This window comes from Cygnus olor, chromosome 1, assembly GCF_009769625.2.
Source record: "Cygnus olor isolate bCygOlo1 chromosome 1, bCygOlo1.pri.v2, whole genome shotgun sequence".
NCBI classification, from domain to species: Eukaryota; Metazoa; Chordata; class Aves; order Anseriformes; family Anatidae; genus Cygnus; species Cygnus olor.
Genome location: NC_049169.1, coordinates 94,986,051 through 95,004,293, shown reverse-complemented (window position 1 = coordinate 95,004,293; position 18,243 = coordinate 94,986,051). Strand labels below are relative to the sequence as shown.

General features: G+C 43.7%; 1 protein-coding gene and 1 long non-coding RNA gene across 4 annotated transcripts in view; one reads left to right on the top strand and one right to left on the bottom strand.

Moving 5' to 3' along the window:
- Positions 1-2,754: 2,754 nt before the first annotated feature.
- Positions 2,755-18,243, top strand: part of CD200R1 (CD200 receptor 1) — a 55,264-nt gene continuing 39,775 nt past the window's right edge. Inside the window, exons 1-4 of one of the 3 annotated variants that reach the window (XM_040570356.1) lie at positions 3,217-4,377; positions 5,130-5,378; positions 5,746-5,848; positions 6,595-6,943. In XM_040570356.1, the coding sequence (XP_040426290.1) occupies positions 3,921-4,377; positions 5,130-5,378; positions 5,746-5,848; positions 6,595-6,613 (828 nt within the window). In that variant the 5' untranslated portion in view covers positions 3,217-3,920 and the 3' untranslated portion in view covers positions 6,614-6,943. Of the gene's footprint in view, positions 3,126-3,216; positions 4,378-5,129; positions 5,379-5,745; positions 5,849-6,594; positions 6,944-18,243 lie in introns of those variants that run through there. The other 2 variants (XM_040570347.1, XM_040570341.1) reach the window with 2 other exon arrangements.
- Positions 3,986-18,243, bottom strand: part of LOC121076257 — a 118,750-nt gene continuing 104,492 nt past the window's right edge. The window contains exons 6-9 of the long non-coding RNA XR_005823426.1: positions 6,572-6,670; positions 6,389-6,485; positions 5,723-5,836; positions 3,986-4,119 (exon numbers count right to left, since the gene is read on the bottom strand). This is a non-coding gene — a long non-coding RNA (uncharacterized LOC121076257). The remainder of the gene's footprint in view (positions 4,120-5,722; positions 5,837-6,388; positions 6,486-6,571; positions 6,671-18,243) is intronic.

Genomic DNA, 18,243 nt, shown 5'->3' with positions numbered 1-18,243 from the left:
AGCGAGCCCAGTCACAAAGCGATGAGGCAGCAGCTTGTGTCCCCCTAGAAAAGGCCAGCCGGCAGCCTGCGTGTTCCTCAGAGGTGGCTGCGAGCCTGTGGTAATTGGACAAGCTCCTGCTGAGAGGTGTGAGCTTCTTCACAAATTTGTGATCAGCAAAGGACATACTTTTTTGCTTGAAGAGACCAGTTTCTGACTAGAGGTGGGCTAAAGGTGAAAACCTAGGGGGGAAAAAATAATAAAAATAAATAAATAAATCTGTATTGTATATATCCTGGTCTCATGAATTACATCCACTTAAAATCTGCTTCCTTTTGCAGCAAGGTGGAGCTCTAATGCATGTAACTCGAGACAGACCGCAGTCTCTGTCTGCTACGTGCATACTTAAAGTGCTACCAAATAAACATGTAGAGTGTATATATATATATATATATATATATACACACACACACACAGAGCACGCCTTTCTCCTGTCACCCCCAGTGATGTAAATAAATCATAGATGAATACAGAGATAAAAAGCAGAAGAATAAACATCTCAAGAACTAGTTTAGGTACACCACTAATGTTTTGTGGTAATTTAACAACCTAACTTAATTAAAATCTGCGGTGAATCCAGTAACAGAAAACCCACGCTGGCCAAAGATTATGTTTGTAACCATCCTAGTAGGCAGATTTTCACATTTTTAAGCTAAACTGTAACACGTGAAGCAGAGTGGGTGCTTTCAGGTATTTTTGCCCCAGCGTCCCACACAGCTCGCTGCTGCTGGCACTCCCCGTGGGGAATTCCTGAGGGGCCATCCCAAAGGTTCACAGACAGACAGAGCTTGCTCACCTGCACACACCCCAGGCGACAAACGCCCTTGCCGTGGCAGATGTCCCCCTCTGTGTGAGCATGGCATTCCCAGACCTTTAGCAAGGCTGACCACGTTCAGGTGTGAAAGAACAACCTTGTTTGAGTTGTTCATTCTCACCATAGTCTCCTACTGACAACTTTTTCCTCTGTAGCCAGGTAGGTCTCCAGGCACCAACTCAGGACTGCCCTTTTCAGTATATGGGAGTTTTTGTGGCCAGGGCATCCAAAGGCCATCGTGTGACATAATTCAGCAGTACTGATGGCACACAGAGGCCACAAGTCCGAGACTGCTCCAAGATTGCCCTTGTAAGAGTTGGCTCCTGCCCCTTGCAGATCTATGACATGGTTGCTCAGATTACCATATTCTCTAGTGATCTGTCCAGAAAACATTTCAGGTGAGGATCTGAGCAAAATCCTTGATAATTTATAAATGCAGTAAGACTAGAAAGCAACACAGACCATCCCTAAAAGCAAAAGGACAGGCTTCATTTGGGACCCAGCAGCTGCTCGCTGCAGAAGGAGCATCTCCAGGCGGGTGCTGTTGCCCGCCTCGCCCAGGAGATGGAGATGAGAGCACAGCAGTGCGTGGCCTCTTCCAGGAGGCAGCCAGGAGGGTAAAGTCAGACCAAACTGCACCTGGGACATCAGTAATTGGGGCTGGGAGGGCAGCAGGGGAGGATAAGACCCGCTGCTCTAAGCAGGGTGTACACATGGAGCCTCTCGCGGAGATGTCTTCTGAGCTGAGGAGGCGGCGGCAGCAATCTGACATTGAAGTACACTTAAAACCAGTTCCAGGGCTGTGCTGGAGGCAGACAACAAGGCCAGAAGCTCGGAGCAGCTGCCCAGGACACGGCAGTGATGCTCTTACCACAGTATTACCATGCTGTGTGGCTCCAGCCCTAAAAGCGGACAGAGTTTGGGCTTCCAGAAATGCAAAACACCAGACACCCCCTACCTGATCTCAGCCGAATCACTAATACACAACCTTCCCACTTGCTTTTTGCTGCATCCACCATCTAATGCTGAACTATGTCACCCAGATGGGTATGGCTGAAGCTACGGTACCTCTGGTGCTGCAGGGATCTCTGCCTCAGAGAGACAAATGTGATCCTTGTGTCTTGGACCCACCTCTAAACGTGAGAAGTGTTTGTTGCATGTAAGCTCCAAACCACACAGCAGAAGCAGAAGCTGCATTGACCAAGATAGCTGAAATTGTCGAAGTGAGTTTCGGAAAGAAAACTGCAGCAACAGCAGCCAGCAGAGATGAGGATTTCATTATATCACTGCTGTTGGCTTCTCTAAATATAAGAATTGCCATCACAGGATGCATGACTTTCCTTTTGAACTTACCCAGCTTTACCTTTGGGTCCCCAATGGGTGCTCTGCCTCTTCTCGGTTAACCTATACCTACTACCTGGAAGGGGGCTGGGATGTTTGCCTTCCTCCAGTGATTCTCTGGATCACTGATGCCTTGCATCCATTTGGCCAGGGAACGGAGGCCTTTTCAGGTGGGCACACTTCAGCACGGCCATGGAAATGCATAAACCAGCTGTGCTTGTTGTTGTGGGGGAAGAGTTTTGTCTCCTAGAACAAGCAAACAGGCACCACATCACGTCAGCCTCATGGCTTCACGGTTTGGGGAGGCTAACACTATTCTGATAAAATTAAGTTCAGTGCATTAATTTCCAGGGAAGTTCATCTTCCATCCAGAGAAAGTACCTTTGCTGGTATAAGACAGCAGTGTTATCACACAGAAAGATTCTACCTACCTATGTTCCCTGCCTGGAGGGAAGGAGGGATTGCCAATACATCCTAGAGGAAAGATCTTAAGCTGTTAGGTGACTTTTTTTTTCTTTGATAAAATCCTCACTGTCAGATCAGAACCAGACATGAAAATCACTTGGCTTATACTTTGTGCAAGTTCTGCCATAGATTTTCTTGCATAGTGCTACTGTGAGAAGAGAAGTGTACAGAAAGCAACCATCAATACCATTTCCTCTGCGTTCACCAATTCTCAGCACAGGAAGAAGCTCTGTGCTATGAAGAACCACCTATTTGTAGCTGCAGTCAGGAACCTTCAGGAGCCTAGGAAGAGCGGTGGCTCTGACTGCTGAGGATCACTGGCAGGGGATGATGAGGATCTCACAGCAAGCAGGATGGTGCAAGAAACCTGCATCATCCACACACGCAAGAGCTGCCTTGGAAGAGATCAGGAAGACCACGTACACCGTCGTCCTGCTCACCATCACTGCAGTCACAGGAGCCACAGGTAGTTCTGGCGGTACTTTGGGACCAAGCATCTATTAACGGCTAAGGAGGAAGGGGCAATGCATCACAGTCATGTTCTCTCGATTCTTCTTTGGGGAAAAAGTCTAGGGGAAGGAATCTTTAGAAAGTGCTGAAGGGATTTTTCTGATGCAAAAGCAATAACCTGCAAGAGCTTAAGATTTAATGGGAAGGTTCTTTCTTGTTTACAAACTCAGTTAAATACTTAAAAAAGATAAAGTCTAAAGATAATGGGATCTGAAAATACAGCAATAACCTTTCTCCTCCCTACCCTACATTAACTACGCAAATTCACATTTGTTTTTATTGGGATCAGGTAAGACAGGTGGTCATGGGGCACTGATCACGAGTCTATCAGGGATCTCTTCATCTGACAGAAAGCAGGCATGTGTTTTATTTCCAGTTAAATGTCGTACTTACTCTTCTACTGTTCCATTTGACAGCACTATAACCAGGGAAATTGGTTCATATAAACTTTGGAGTGACAGGACAAAATTTGCCATCTGTGCTTGACCTTATTAGGACGGCTGCTCATATCCAGCACAAAAGTAGGGTCAATGTCTTCATTCATTTTTCTCCATAACTGGGCAGTGATGTGGAGAGAAAAGCAACCAGAGATCTTCTCATACAGGTGGGCTCTGCAGCTCAGCCAGACTTTGCTTCCCAGTCATGTTGTTTATCTACTGGTTTAGGGAGGAGAACTCTACAGAAGAGTAAAACCAAGGACCAACTTCTGCAAACACAGCCATGAATTTGGCTATTTCTTTCTGTCCAAGACATGCAGCTCTTGGGCTGTCACAGACAGGGCCTCCCTCTGGAGTGTAACAGTGCTGACATTTCCCTCCGAAGCACAGACCAGAACTCCAAGGCTGCGAGTGACATCCTTGGGCACCTTTTCACACATCCTTCTCCTTCTTTGTCTCCTCCAGGAAACAGAATGGCAGCACAAGTGGGTCACATCGCTGTGATGACCTGCCCTAACAAAACAGATGCAACTATGGTGACGTGGAAAATAAGCCCCAAGATAGGAGGCCCCTGCACCTTGGGATACAGGGCTGATCAGAAAAAGGTGGACAGAACAAACTGCAGTGACAGCATGAACTGTGAATTCAGATCAAACCAGTCTTATGCCCTTGAGATACAGCAAGTGGGAATGGCTGATGAAGGAAATTACAGCTGTGAAGTGGTAACTCAGGAAGGGAATTTCCACCAGATGTACCAGCTGACCGTGCTAGGTAAGGGACTCCTTCCTCATTTCTCTCTTCTCCAAAGGACCACCTCCAGCCCCAGACAGACACAGCTCCTCTCCTCCCACACAGGAGGAAGCGTGCACTGAGAAGAGGAGCTTTCTCAATGGCACTAATGATCAAGCATGTCATTTAGTAGCTCTGTTTCTTCCCTCTCCTCATTTGCCAAAACCCTTCTCCCTTCTGCTGCCCCTTTCTGCCCCGCAGAGTTACAAGTGATGGGTGTGAAGCAATCCCCAATACGCTAAAGAAGGAGTCTGCATGGGCATTTTGTTTTCCTGTAGTCACTCACTAACACACTACTTTAATATGACAAAAACATGGGAGGGCAACACCTCTGAGTACTGAGACATTTGATCAAACACGGGATGTTGTTACCCAGGCAGGAAGAACAGCCCCATTTCCTGCTAGCCTGCCATTCAAATCCAGTTTAAGCCACATGCATAAAGGTTGCCTAGGACAAAAGTCTGATTCTGGGTAATTCCCCACCTCCATGTCCAGAGATGCCTCCTCTAATGGTACCTGGCTGTGGTAACTCACCTCAACGTGGGAGAGTTGTCCAAAATGAGGAGAAAAAAAAAAAAAGGCAAATCTTTGTCACTTTGGCACACATTGCTGTGATGGGATGGCACCTCCGACCTGACTCTCCTCTTTTCATGACGTTCCTTTTGGGTAAAGAATAAGAACAGCCTCTGCCAACTGCAGCAACCCTCATGTCTCCCCTTCCTGATGCTTTGCAGTCCCCCCAAGGCTGTCCCTGTACTGCGACAACCACAGGAACCCCGTGTGCGAGGCAGCGGCGGGGAGGCCGGCTGCTGAGATCTCATGGGTCCCTGAGAACAACTCCATGACCAAAGCAGACAGCCACGATAATGGGACAGTGACCGTGCTCAGCAGGTTCACAGCACACAGCACCGATGGGAAGACTGTAACCTGCATGGTGTACCACACAACTCTGAATGAGACCAAGTCCATAGCCTGCTCCTCACGTAAGCTCCCCCTTGTGTGTTCAGCATTCAAAATCCTGCCTAGCCCTCTGTTCAAGCACTTTGACAGGCATCAGTGACACTAGGAAGATTACAGCAGGAACCATGCAGCTGAGCTGAAGTTTTTGGGGAGAAATTCGTTGGGGGCAGGGAAAGATAAACAAAAATGCTGTGAGAATTGAAAAGTGCTCTGTGAAATTTTAGGCGAGAAGATAGATTTTTGTAGTCTTCCCTCCCACAGATAGAGCTGTGAAAAGACAGGATTATTCAGATGTACACAACAGAGAGTGTTGTCTAGAAGGTATGATCCTGAAAGAGGCACATGGTTAATGATCTGTGAAACGTACCTAAAAGAACTGTTTCTCTTCAGACAGCGTTGCATGGTTTCTTCACTGTGTCATCATCCTTGGTTGTCTGCTGAGCCTCCTTTTCCTTTTTGCTCTTTTTCACCTCTACGTATTCTGTGATAACAGGTATGTGCAAGACATAGTACACACAAAACCCTTCTGGCCAGTCCTAGGGAAGTTTAGAAGGGCTTTTGGTACTACATGTCATGTGCAGTCACTTTAAAGTCTTTCACAAGCAAGCTAGTTCAGTTTGCACAGCTGGTCTCAGAGGCCATTCATGTGGTGTTAGAGATCTGCTGCCATGCTTCTTCCAGCAGCAGAAATACAAAGGGAATGGGTAGTTTTATCTGTCTGGTTGATGGATCTGAACAAGGATTGCCAGGCTATGAAGAATAAGAGGTAGAAAATTGCCTTTCTGAGGTTGGAGCCAGACTTTTGGATTATCTTGCCGTACTCAAATGAAACTACGGAAGGCAGGGTCAGCGTAGAAGTGCAGGAAGTATTGTACAAGAGTGGAACAGGTCTGCTCTTGAAACTGCTCTGGAGTTCAGGCAGCTTGGCCAATTACTTTATCAGAGCTAGCCTCTCTGTCATGAGGTGCAGTTGCTGCCCAGAGTTACCAGACATACAACACAGAGACAGAACTAACTGCTGCGTCCAACTTACTTAAGCTCCATGTTCGCTGGGGTTCATGACTTGCTTGGCCAGCTCTGGTCATGCTAATACGAGATCTCAGATATTAAGCCTTCTGTTCCTGAGATCCCTATCAAAATAAGGGGGAGGAATTCTGTTTTAACGTTCTTAGAGGCCAAAATTGCATTCATGAAAGAGACTAGTCCTCATACTTACAGTATTGATGTCTTGTTTCCTAGGACAATGAGGAACCAGTAAAAGCCAAGGCACATTCCATCTGCAGAGCTGTGTCTGGAGCTATTTGTAACGCAGCACCTGAGGAGAGATGAAAGAAACTCACAGTCAGCACTGTGAGATGCAGCAGGGACTCACCAGTGCCAAAGCATGCAGGAAGAAGTAACAAGTATCCACAATGCAGCCAGTGTAACTGTGCAGAAACATGGCATGCAGGGCAGATCCTACCTGACCTTTGTCAGCTTTTTTATACCATTTCTCTAGTGCAACTGTAGACATTATCACCCAGACGACAAGCTGATACTTAAACAAAAAATGTATCACTTTTTTAAAAATAAAACCAAATCTAACATACATGCAATAAGAAATTAATTTGCCATGTATGAAAAGAAGTCACTCCATTTTAAATAGATTATATCCTAGTATTTAAGTAGCCTATCTTATTGGTTAAGATAAATCAGAAGAAATTTTCTTGCATACTAATGAGAAGTAGCTTTCCAAGTATGGTTATACAGCACTGAAGCTAAATTTGAGCAGCATTCTCATTTTCTCTATATGAGTTTTAAAGATGCATCACTAAGAGCTACAAAAAAAAAAAAAAAGAGAATATTTGATCTTGAGCAGTTATGCCACCTGAAACATAGATGATATTACAATCCTGAGATCTAAGCCTCACACTTGCATGTACCTCTTTGCATAATCCAGAGAGCTGCAGCCCACGCAACACAGCTCTTTAATAACCAGTTTCTTTAAACACATCTTAGTGGTCCTAACACAAGGGAGTCCTTGAGTGCAATCTTCCAGTTGATGACAGGCTGCCACTTCTAAGCCTCTAAACATAACCGTGCCTGTTCATCATTTCTGAACTTCTATTTTGGGTAGATGTTACTAGAGCTGAGTATTACTATGCACCTGAAATTTCAAAGAAACAGTAGGTATTTCAGACCCACCTCATTTCTCCAAACTCAGCAGAAATCCAGGTCTCATCAGTGTCACTGTACAGAAGACCCTGTTCCAAACTAATACACCTGGAGACCTTTTCCATCTGCCAGCTGTTAGACCTCTCTATACTCTTTACAACCCTTCTGATCCCACATGACATTAATTGCACATCCCCTGCCCACCCCCCATATCAACAGCTATTCAAGCATTTGTTTGTTTGGAGTATTAATTACACAGATCTCTAGCTCTCAGCCATCAAGCTGGGCTTAAAACTGGAGCATTAATGTTACAGAAAGTAAAACACAGAAACTAGGACCTTGGAGGCTGGCTTTTCTCCACAAATGACCACAAACCTCTGGTGTTTTGAGGGCATTGATGAAGTTCAACCAGATTTATTAGCTTTGTTCTAGCAGCTTGTGTACAAACACTAGGCTTAAGGTTGACAAAACAGGGTGATTGTCGGGACACCCTGCCCAGAAGAGTACCTCACTGGGCTGAGCTTGAACTTACATAGTGGGCACAGAAGGCAGAGAACAGGGAACTCCACGGCTTTCAGAAATCTGTAAGATGATCATGATCTGTGTTCTTCATTCGCTGCTTTTATGCATGACTGACCACTTCTCAAGCTTTGTGAGCCTTATTTCATATCTGAGCCAGGACCAAAACCTCATATAAACTTCAGTGATAAGAAGAGCAAGCTTGTAAGTCTCAGCACATACAGAGTAGTCACCTAGCTTTATAGAGAAAACAAAATGCCATGTCACCACACTCCATCCTTATGCAGCTTTTCTAGCAGCATAGCTGTCTGACAGTCTCTGTCCTCCCTTAGGCATCAGGCCCATCAATTATATTTAGATAGTAAGAATCTCAAGATAGTTTATGCTTATTTTTGTCTATTAAGTCTTGCTCATAACCTGATAACGTGGAAGATGTCTTGTTTCCTCTCTGAGTAGCAAACCAGCTTGGCCTCCACTTCCTAGCTGAACAGCTAATTTACACACCACTACCTTGCTTCTCTTCATGTGCGGCCAACAGACTCCTATAAATGGCTGTTTAGGGGTGTTTCTGGCCATGACACCGTACAAATGCAGACTGATTCTGCTGACAGAGCGCAGTGAAACTGCTCCTTTCACTCGCTGATGTGGCCCTGTTGTGCCCATGTGCTGCCGCATACGGCTGCTTGGTCACAGAGGTTCAAACGCTGCACAGCTGACACACAATGCAAATGAACTTGGGGATGAGAGCTAGACAAAGAAACGCTTTGGATGGCTAACTGAATTACTGCTAGTTCTTTGTGGTAACTGAACTGCCTTATCAAAGGCTAGCAGAAAACCACACTGACTTTAGTAGATATTTGTAGTTATCCTGGTGAGTGAGTTTCCACAGCGCACATAAACTGACTGACTGCACGCACATCATACTTGGCTAAATCGCATCTCTGCAGCAGCTGAGCAAGCTCTGAGCACCCATACATACAAACCTACCCACAAGCACACAGCTTCTTCACCACTGCATTTTACATTAAGACCATCTGCAAAGCTGCAACTCTGCTTGACTTTTACTAAGTATATTACAGACAAACGCAGTATGCAGAGATCTCTTCCTTTCCTCTCTTTACAAACTGTAGGCAGGCAAAATTTCAGAGATGCCAGACATGCCCTAGGTTAACAATAGCCCACCAGTGTCAGTAGTATTCAGGACATGAATCTGAGACTTGCTGTACCTCTTGTTTGGGGCTAACTTATTGTATTTCCCTTCCTGTTCTCCAGACTGCTCAAGACTCTAGCCAGAAAGAAAAATAACTTACATTCTTTGTTGCCATTTCCATTCAAATGGCTCACAGTCCTATCCTCCTTCAGGGATGAAAGAGATCAAACTCACACAGCAGAGTCCACAGGATTGTGTGACCAGCCTTGTCCCTATTCCTTGGTCTATTTACTCTCAAAGCCATCACAAATCCTTCTGCAGGACAGAGTATAAAGCAACCTAGGCTTTCTACAGTCTGAGTTTCAGCCCAGTCTCCTGGGCAACTACAGGAGCAACCGAGAACGCTTCTTCCTTTCTCTCACTGGATGCCCCACCTTCTCATCAGCATGTTCACTGCATAAAGAGCTTTGGCAGGAAAAGATTGCTTGCCTTTTTCTTTCTTTAGCTGTCATTGGGGTATTTTAATATACCAGTTTTAAACTATTCTTCCCCTCCTCAAAAAACAAGCAAACAAAAAAACAAAGGAGGAATAAGTTCTAACAAACTCAGACTGCACCAATTTTTCTCCCCCACCTCCACCCCTAAGTAAGAACTGACTTATCTAAGTTTCAGTCCTTCCCCATCATGTTCGCACAACGGAGAGACCACAGAGTCTCATTTTTTTGTTGCTTGGTGAGCTTGCCCCAGAGTATTACATAAAACCCCTCTCACGTCCTGTTCTTTTGCGGAATTCACTCAGAGCTCTCCAGCGTCGCCAGCTGCATCTCTTCCACATTACTAGTCATAAATCCCTAGTACAATTCTCCTCATATCCCCCCAGTGCTGTCTGAACACAGTAAACAGGAACACAGACTGAAAGACATTCTCACTTCCACAGAGTATTTCTGAAGCTCGGTACAAGCATACACACCCATGTCATTCCCCTGACAAGCTCTCACACCAACCTGTAGGGTACCCTGCTTTTCTTCTACCTGCTATGATTTGTACAGCTGGAAAAAGCAAGATAAAATGAACAGAAAAGTGTGATTCTCACAGTGACTTCCCATTTCATGTATAAACATGTGAACAAAGATACAGAAAACGGCACATATGTGTTTCTCATTGCAGGTAGTGTAAGATTGGGTTACTTCAGAAAATCTTAAGAAGCGTTTGTATCCCTGATTCCATCTCTCAAATCTGCGCAGAAGTAACCTGTGTGCAAGAGTGACCAAATTGACACAACACTGGGAAAAATAGGCCTCTCCTTCTGGGTGTTTTTGGGGTGGCTGCCAAAAATCCTCACTTTAAGCCAAGAAGGTGACTCAAAAGGAAAAAGGTACTAAGGGAGCCAGAGCTAGAGATTAAAGCAAGAGACATCCCAGGCCCCTCTTTTGATCTAGGGTTTGTAGTATCGGCAGGATATGTATAAAACAATGTTGCTCCTTGGTTGTGTGCCATAAGAAAATGGTCCCAAAATTCCCCCACCCAGCCTACTGCTAGCAGCTTATTCCCACCTCCACAGTGTCCCATCACTGAAATTGGTACCAGTTTATGCAGCTCCTCAATGAGCAGTTAGGCAACTTGGTAGGTAAAAACAAGTCAGCTTTGAGGTCTGATCTACCCCAAGACTGCCATAAGGGAGTAAGTACCACGGCAGGGGAAAGGACCCGGGAGGTGTCTTCACCTGCCCTGCCATCTGCTTAAACAGCTGCTTAGTCCTCTCAAACACTGGTGGTGCTCCAGCACAAGAGTGAAGTTGTGTTCCAGTTAGAGGCAATATCTCTACAGTGGTAAAGAAACTGCAAAGCAGACTGCAAGGGAAGACATGGCTACTCATTTTAAAGAGCTCTTCTTGTGTTGAAAGATGAATAAACAACAGATATTTCTGCTTAATCCTATTCAGTCTCACCCATTCTGGCACAGCTGCCTTCTCCAAAAGTGGTTTTAAAAACCTTGTAACTACTTTTCTGTCTTTGGACATGTTCAGGCATTGGCAGAAGATCACACTGTAAAGAAAAGGTATCAGATTATGAGTTTTTTGGGGAATAAGCTGGGGTCATGCCTGGACAGTGATAACACCCTGTCATTACTAGAGGAAAAATGTTTCCTCCAGTTCCATAACATCTAATGCAAAATTTATCTTCACACAGCTGTGTGAGAAGGTGGGACAAACAGAAGTCACAGTCACTATATCTATTTCCACATGCCTTCCCAGACTGTCAGCACAGGAAGCTTGGTGCTGTGAAGAGGGATCTCCAGCTCCAAGCAGCAGATCATTTGGGAGCAGGCTGGGCAGGGTGATCTGGCACAGCAAACAGCAATGCTGACTCCTGAGAGCACAGCAACAAGGTTTTCCTACTCAGCTGAGCAACTCATCCACTTGAGCACTGAGAGCAAAGTTGGCATGAGTTTTGTTGGAAAACTGCCTGAGCCTTCACACTGCTTGCTATTGGAGCAACAACCATGGCAGACTGCCTTCAGGAGCAAGTAGCTATTGATGCTGGAGGTCAGGAGAATGTGCACCAATTGTTCCTTAGCTTTGTTGCACCCATGGCTAGATAGCATGCTCGCGTCAGGAACAGGGTACTACTGATCAGCAGCTGGATGGAAAAAGGACAGAAGAAAATTCACTGCAGGAGCTACAATATAAATGCAGTAGCCTGTGTTCCCCCTCAGTGGGGAGTCTTTCAGAAAAATGGGACCAAGCAAGTGTGCTCCCCAGGTTACTTGTCATGAGGCCACACAGCAAACTCACAGCTGAGAAAGCATCCAAATGACCTTTCCTGGTCCGCTGCTGGACAGAGAGGGAGGAGGGGGGAAATGGTGAAGGTAGTGAGCTTTGGTGGGTTTTGAGGGGTTGGGGGGGGATGTGTGGGAGAAAGGTGGCAGGGAACAGCATAGGAGATGTTTAACTTTTGTCAGGAAAAACAAATCCCAATCTAGAGGTTCCAAACTATACATCTACACATGCCAGTGGCTTTCACAGGGCTTTTTGTTGGTTGATACATACTGGTATTTCCCCTGGGTACAGGCTCTCTTCAAAACACTTCAGACGGATTTTTAAGGGAAAATCCTTTGATGGAAGCTCGCTATTGAACCCTCTCAGAGGAACATGCCTCAAAGCATGCTTCTTTCTGACACGTAAGGCTGACAACAGGAGGTTGTCCTGGAGTAGACAGCAGATCCAAGTGGCTGCCTGGCCCATCAAGGCACAGGCCAAGGCATAGCCACCAAGGTCCCTTCGTGACGTGTACCGGAATTGGACATCATCCAGAAGGACAAACACTTTCTGGGTTAGGAAAACGAACACATTAAGTAAAGACAATTGTGTTGCTATCTTCCTTAAAGCACTTAAAACAGCACTTGCCATCGTGATTGCCAAACAACATCACAGAAGAAAACCACTGAACCCCACATATCTAGCAGTTAGATTGCTCCTGTGTTTGGAGGGGAATAGCTAATAAGAAACTGTGTGCACTGTGGTTTCCACAGCTATGCTTATACATCTGTTGCAATGCTCCATCCATGCACAAAAACCTCAGGGCACCAGATAAAGCAGATGTTTGCCCACTGCAAATTCGTTCAGAGTTAAAACTAAAGGAAAAACAAAAACACACACAGAAAACAGTGCAGAAGAGTTTGGAGAAGAATTCTGTACCAAAGACAGAGCTGGGAATATATTTATGATGGTTGTTGAATTTCTGAATACTTCGATTTGTTTCAGCCAAAAAAGCCTCAGAATTAAACATTTAGATTCAACGCGTAGAAAACTAAGTCTTGACTGATATCTAACAACCACCAAAAAAGATGCACAGGAAATCCTCACAATGAATCAAGTGCTGTTTTGGCTTAGTGAAAACTCTCATTCCACCCTAAAAGTTAAGTGTTACTACTTGCTTGACGTGTAAGATGGAGATTAAAGAGCAGATAGTATATTTTGGAACTGTTACCTTGGTTTTACACAAAACAAGCACATGAGAAAGTATATTAGAAATTATATTAGTATATTATACATCAGAAAGTATATCTCATGCACTGAGATGTGAAAAAAAACAGATTTAAAAATATCTGGAGGTATATCAAGAAGTGTATTCACATGGGAATGTATGAAAAAAATAGCATTTTCATAGCAGTCCACATTTGTACGAGAGCAATAACACCTTGAGGATGAGACTTTGGAGGCAAACACCACAGTCAGGTATTAGAGTTGCCTGCACATGGTCCTGCACCCTCAGCCAAAAAGCTGGAGCTGAAGAGAAGACAGGTTCTCCCCTGCCCCCTTCACATTCACCTAGGTGCTTAATTATTCTGCATGTCTGCTTGTGACATAGCAGCAAGACATTGTATTAACGTAACATCAGGCATTATGCTGGTGAACGGAGTCCCGGGTGAATTACTGCTCTATGTCTGTAGTCATTTCCGAAGCTCTGAAGAACAGTATAGCCTCTGAGACTTGAGACACCTGACACTGTCACATAATTCCAGAATCTGAGAGTCAATTTTAATCAGACTTTGCTTTTATCTCTTCTTATAACCCAAGTCTATCTTCACTCTTATTTGCAGAAATAAAAGAAACCATGGCTCATGTGCTAGAAGGTAAGTAAATTTCTCCTACTACAATGCATTTTAACTGTAATTCTTCATTAGCATGTCTTTAGGAAACATTTTCCTGAAAGAAAAGTATGGATTTTGCCTCAGATCCTCCTGTAGTAGGGATAGCAGACATCATCCTTCATGACAGAAGAGACCAAACCTATCTTCTTCAGAGAGATTCAGTAGGAACAGTCGTCCCCACAAGAGCAGGTCTGTTGGCAAACTTTACTACTATAGCAAGCTTTCGTCTGAGGGTAAAACTAAAGGGAAAATAAATCTGTACCTGTTTTCCTGTTAGAATTTGTTTGGCTATGACTTCCAGCCATTAATGGACAGTATACGTTTCTCACAGAAGACTCCTTTAGCACCTAGTATTTCATCTTGGATGGCTTTGATAGATTATAAATAATCAAATCTTTGTCAAAAGAACTAGTTTTCAGAAACAAACTTTTCAACAGAGCGAAGGAATTAAACCAGTGCCTAGCCATGATGGAATTAGGAATGAGGTGAAGACATACACCTTTTATTCATAAATGGACCTTCAAAATTTCAGCACTAAACTTTTTCTAACAAGTTGCACTTCCAGTGGGGAGAACGCCTTTATTCTCACTCACACTAGCAGAGAGTTTTTCTTCAAATAGCTCAATTTCTGAGGTGGGTTGAGTTGGAAGCAGTTATCAGGGGAAGAAAAGTTCTATATCCCACAACTCTACTGGTCTCCACAAAAACTTGCTGTATTTAGCACCAGAAAATCCCTCATTAAACTTGTACAACTTAAGACTAACCATAAACATGGATTTCTGTATTGTATACTTGGGCACAATTACTTGAGCCATCAAATCATTTCAATCTTATAGAGCAGGAAAAACATGCAAATAAACCATAGGCATAAGAAAGGACTTCATTTCAAACGTCTCTTATGGTTCTGTTATCGTTTCATGATAAGCAATCTGTATCGCTGAAAGCCGCAAGAGGTCTAAGCACAGAAAACCACACTGACCCAGCTCACATTTGTTCTCACGCTAGTGAGCAAGTTGCCACAGTAGGGACAAGCTGGTTACAGTGGAAGGCATGCAGCTGACCTGAATCAGGTAAGCTCTGCATGCACTGGTCAGGACATACCTCACCAACAGGCATATTTATATCTCATTCAACTTTATGAGACCAAGCAAGACTCTACAGGCAGGTATCACTGCTAGGTTGGGTCAAAATTTCCTAAGTGCCACAGAAAAGTTGTTCTGATCACTCTCCACCACTTCCTGCCAGGTTATATTGAAGCAGTAACCTTACTGTACTTTTGCAGGAATCCAGCCAGAGCACAACAGAAAAGAAAGAGTCAACATCTTATTTAAGAATTTCTTTCTACATAACCAGCCACAGGTTTCACTCCCCTCAGGGCTAACCAGACTCAGCATTGCATTCTGGATACTACAGGATCACAGGCAAAACAGAAGTTCCCCACAACTTGCAGATAATTCACACTTGAACTCATTTTGGAGGAGAAAAAAGAGCAGAATCCAGGGCAGCAGATACCACTCTGAGTTCCAGCAAAGTGCCTCTAGTGTCAAGCAAGTAAAAACAAAAACAAACAACCCTACAAAGCTATTACCAGCACTTCTAACGAAGCTGTTCCCCCCACAGTTTCTTCTCTCCTACAGACCGAATTCATCTCAGCTGTCATCCATGCAAGCAACTGCCCAGCCAGAGCTGGGCAAAATAATGACACCCTTCATTAATTGCTTCTGGATAGCCTTTCCCTTTGGTCTGTGTTCATGTCATCATGTCACATTGTCAGGAATCACAGACTGTAAAATAATGCACGTATGCTACATTTGTAGATTGTTTGTACCTTTTCTTATATCTTTCATTTGCTTAGTTTTCAAGCCCCTAATAATGTGTTTTAAACATGATTTTCATGTTTGTTTTTTGCCTTTTTTCTATCTGCTTTACTTCTTGATGTAATATATTTATGTTAATGCTATAAAGTGAGCAAGAAGTAGGAAGAGCTTTTTGTGAGAAAACCAACCATTACTTCTAACTTTCCATTACCAAAACAAACTGAGATCAGTAAGTTTCAGGTCTTCCTCTGCCACACATGCTTAGTTGCAAAACAGCAAATCTGTGACCACACATTCTTTATTTTTTACTCAGTGTATCTGTCCATCAGAGGATTATGAAAAATCCACCTACATCTTCTCAGCATGTGAGCTCCCCCGTGACCTTGGTTCTACCTATCTCAAGTTAGCAATACCTTGCTATGTAAGCACCCCTTCATCTTCCATGTGTTTACTCACACAACAGCCCTTTGAATATGTATGTGCTTACAGCTAGGAAATTACAAGCAGCTACCTGCTCAACAGCAAACAGGAAGTCTGAAGTCTGGAACAAAGCAGAGCTGAGGTTATGCTACAGACAGCATGGCACTTTAGTCCCTAGGCCTCTTCTTTCATGCAATATGACTAGTGGAAGGGAATGAAATGGCTTAGGGACATTCTGCTAAGTGAGACTTCTTACTTTGGAAAAGGATTAGATAAAAAGAAGAAAATAGAATTTAATCATTTATCAAAAAATGAACCTCCTGAAATATGAGTAGTAGACAAAGCCTTTTACTTTGAACAAGCTATATTGTTGTGTTTGTCTTTGTTGTTGTTGTTTTTATTATATTTTTTTACAAGTAATCTTTAGCACAAGTACTGTGCAGAAGGATGTGTGGGTGCTTGTAAGCAGGAGTGATAAGGTCAGCCCTTAAGAATGCGTGACAGTTCCATTATAAGAATGTTTCCTACAGTTTATTATATTGCTAAATGTTTATGCTGAATTGTCTGTGGTAGATGTCTGCCTCAGCATGATATTTGATTTTATTCCTTTACTTTTTAGCTTAGGTCAATAACCTCCAAGAACCTTTTGCTCATATCAGAAAGTGTGGACAGGCTTTTATTTGAAAAAGCCATAGCAGTGATATATTTTAGATCAGGGGGTAAATACATGTCAGCATTTACCTTTCTGTTAATGACACGCTGTGCAGAGTCCCACAAAGGCCTGGTCCAAATTAATCATGGGACAAGACTTTGTAAATGTACAATTCATACATGCACTGCTCTATTTACTGAATCTTTCATCCCAAATGAACATGCAGGAGTTCCAGAGGATGAAAGCACAGGTACAGCCCAGGGCTGCTGCAAGTCTTTATTCACAAAAATGTGAGCGCAAGCCCAGACCCTAAAGTCCTTGCAAAGGGCAATTATATTTTGAAACAGAAGTATTTCTAAAGACAGGTGAATGTATCTGTATAAATTCAAAGTAATTATAATTTTACAAGTATGAACAGAATAAAAAAGGGCTGGGCCTGCCATTTTAGAAAAGGGAAATGGAGTGAGTGTAACACAGCCCTTTGTGAATCTGGACAGAGAGGAACAGTTGTATTTAAGTTAGGGAGGTTTAAGATTGCTATGGTTATCATGACAAGAAAACACAGTAAGCCTCTGGGGTTCAGAGGAAAAGTCCAGCAGAAAAGAAATGACCTAAAAAAAGAAACCTATAACCATGACCAATCCAATTTCCAATGACTGCTGAGGAGGGACAAGGAAACTGAGGGTGACAGAGAAGTCACTTTAGTCTCTATTCTCTATGAAGTCTAGAAGAAAGAGCTTGGTTTAGAAGCCTGTCTGAAAAATCTCCTTGTACTTCATGCTACTCTGAAAGGTAAAACTGTATATCAGGAAGATCAGAAGGGTGAAGCACTGGAAAAACCAAGCCTAACTTTTGGCTGCCCTGTGTGGGTGAATAGCTGTCCTCTGTGAGACCTGAATCCTTGGGTTCCATTTACAGAAGCAATCCAGGTACAGAGACGGCTCAGAAAATGGGCCAAAGACAGCAGAGCCAGTGACTGAAGAAGAAAGTCAGGGACCAGCCCTTCTGCTTTTCGGCTCTAGCTATATCAACACCACTATGTAGCAGACGCAGCTACTGCCAGGTTCAGCACTGGAATTACCTGCATACAAAGTAGAAAAAACTCCATTTTCATAAGTATGTAATATTTCCTTCAGTGTCTGGGAGGATATCAGTCACAGTAAGTCCTTCCAGAAGGGAGAAATTGTAAAGAGGTATTCTAAAGAGAAATTCCACGGTTGTTCATTCCTCTGGGACATAAGTAAATTAAGCTGTTCTTTGGGAACAAGCAGATACTATGGGTATGGGAAAAGTTATGCATGGAGAGGTTTCTTCCATTTGTATTCTGTTGTACACCATTGAGACATGTGAAGTTGCAAACAGTGTTGAGAATTTCCACAGAAACTGTTATATGGCTGCTCTGGATAAAAACGTTTGTTTTGTTCTCTTTGCCCAGTATAGTCATATGCTCTGACATACCAAGCTCTTATCCTCTAATGGGCAGGAGAATGATCATTGTCCATGACCACGACCAGCAAGAGGTG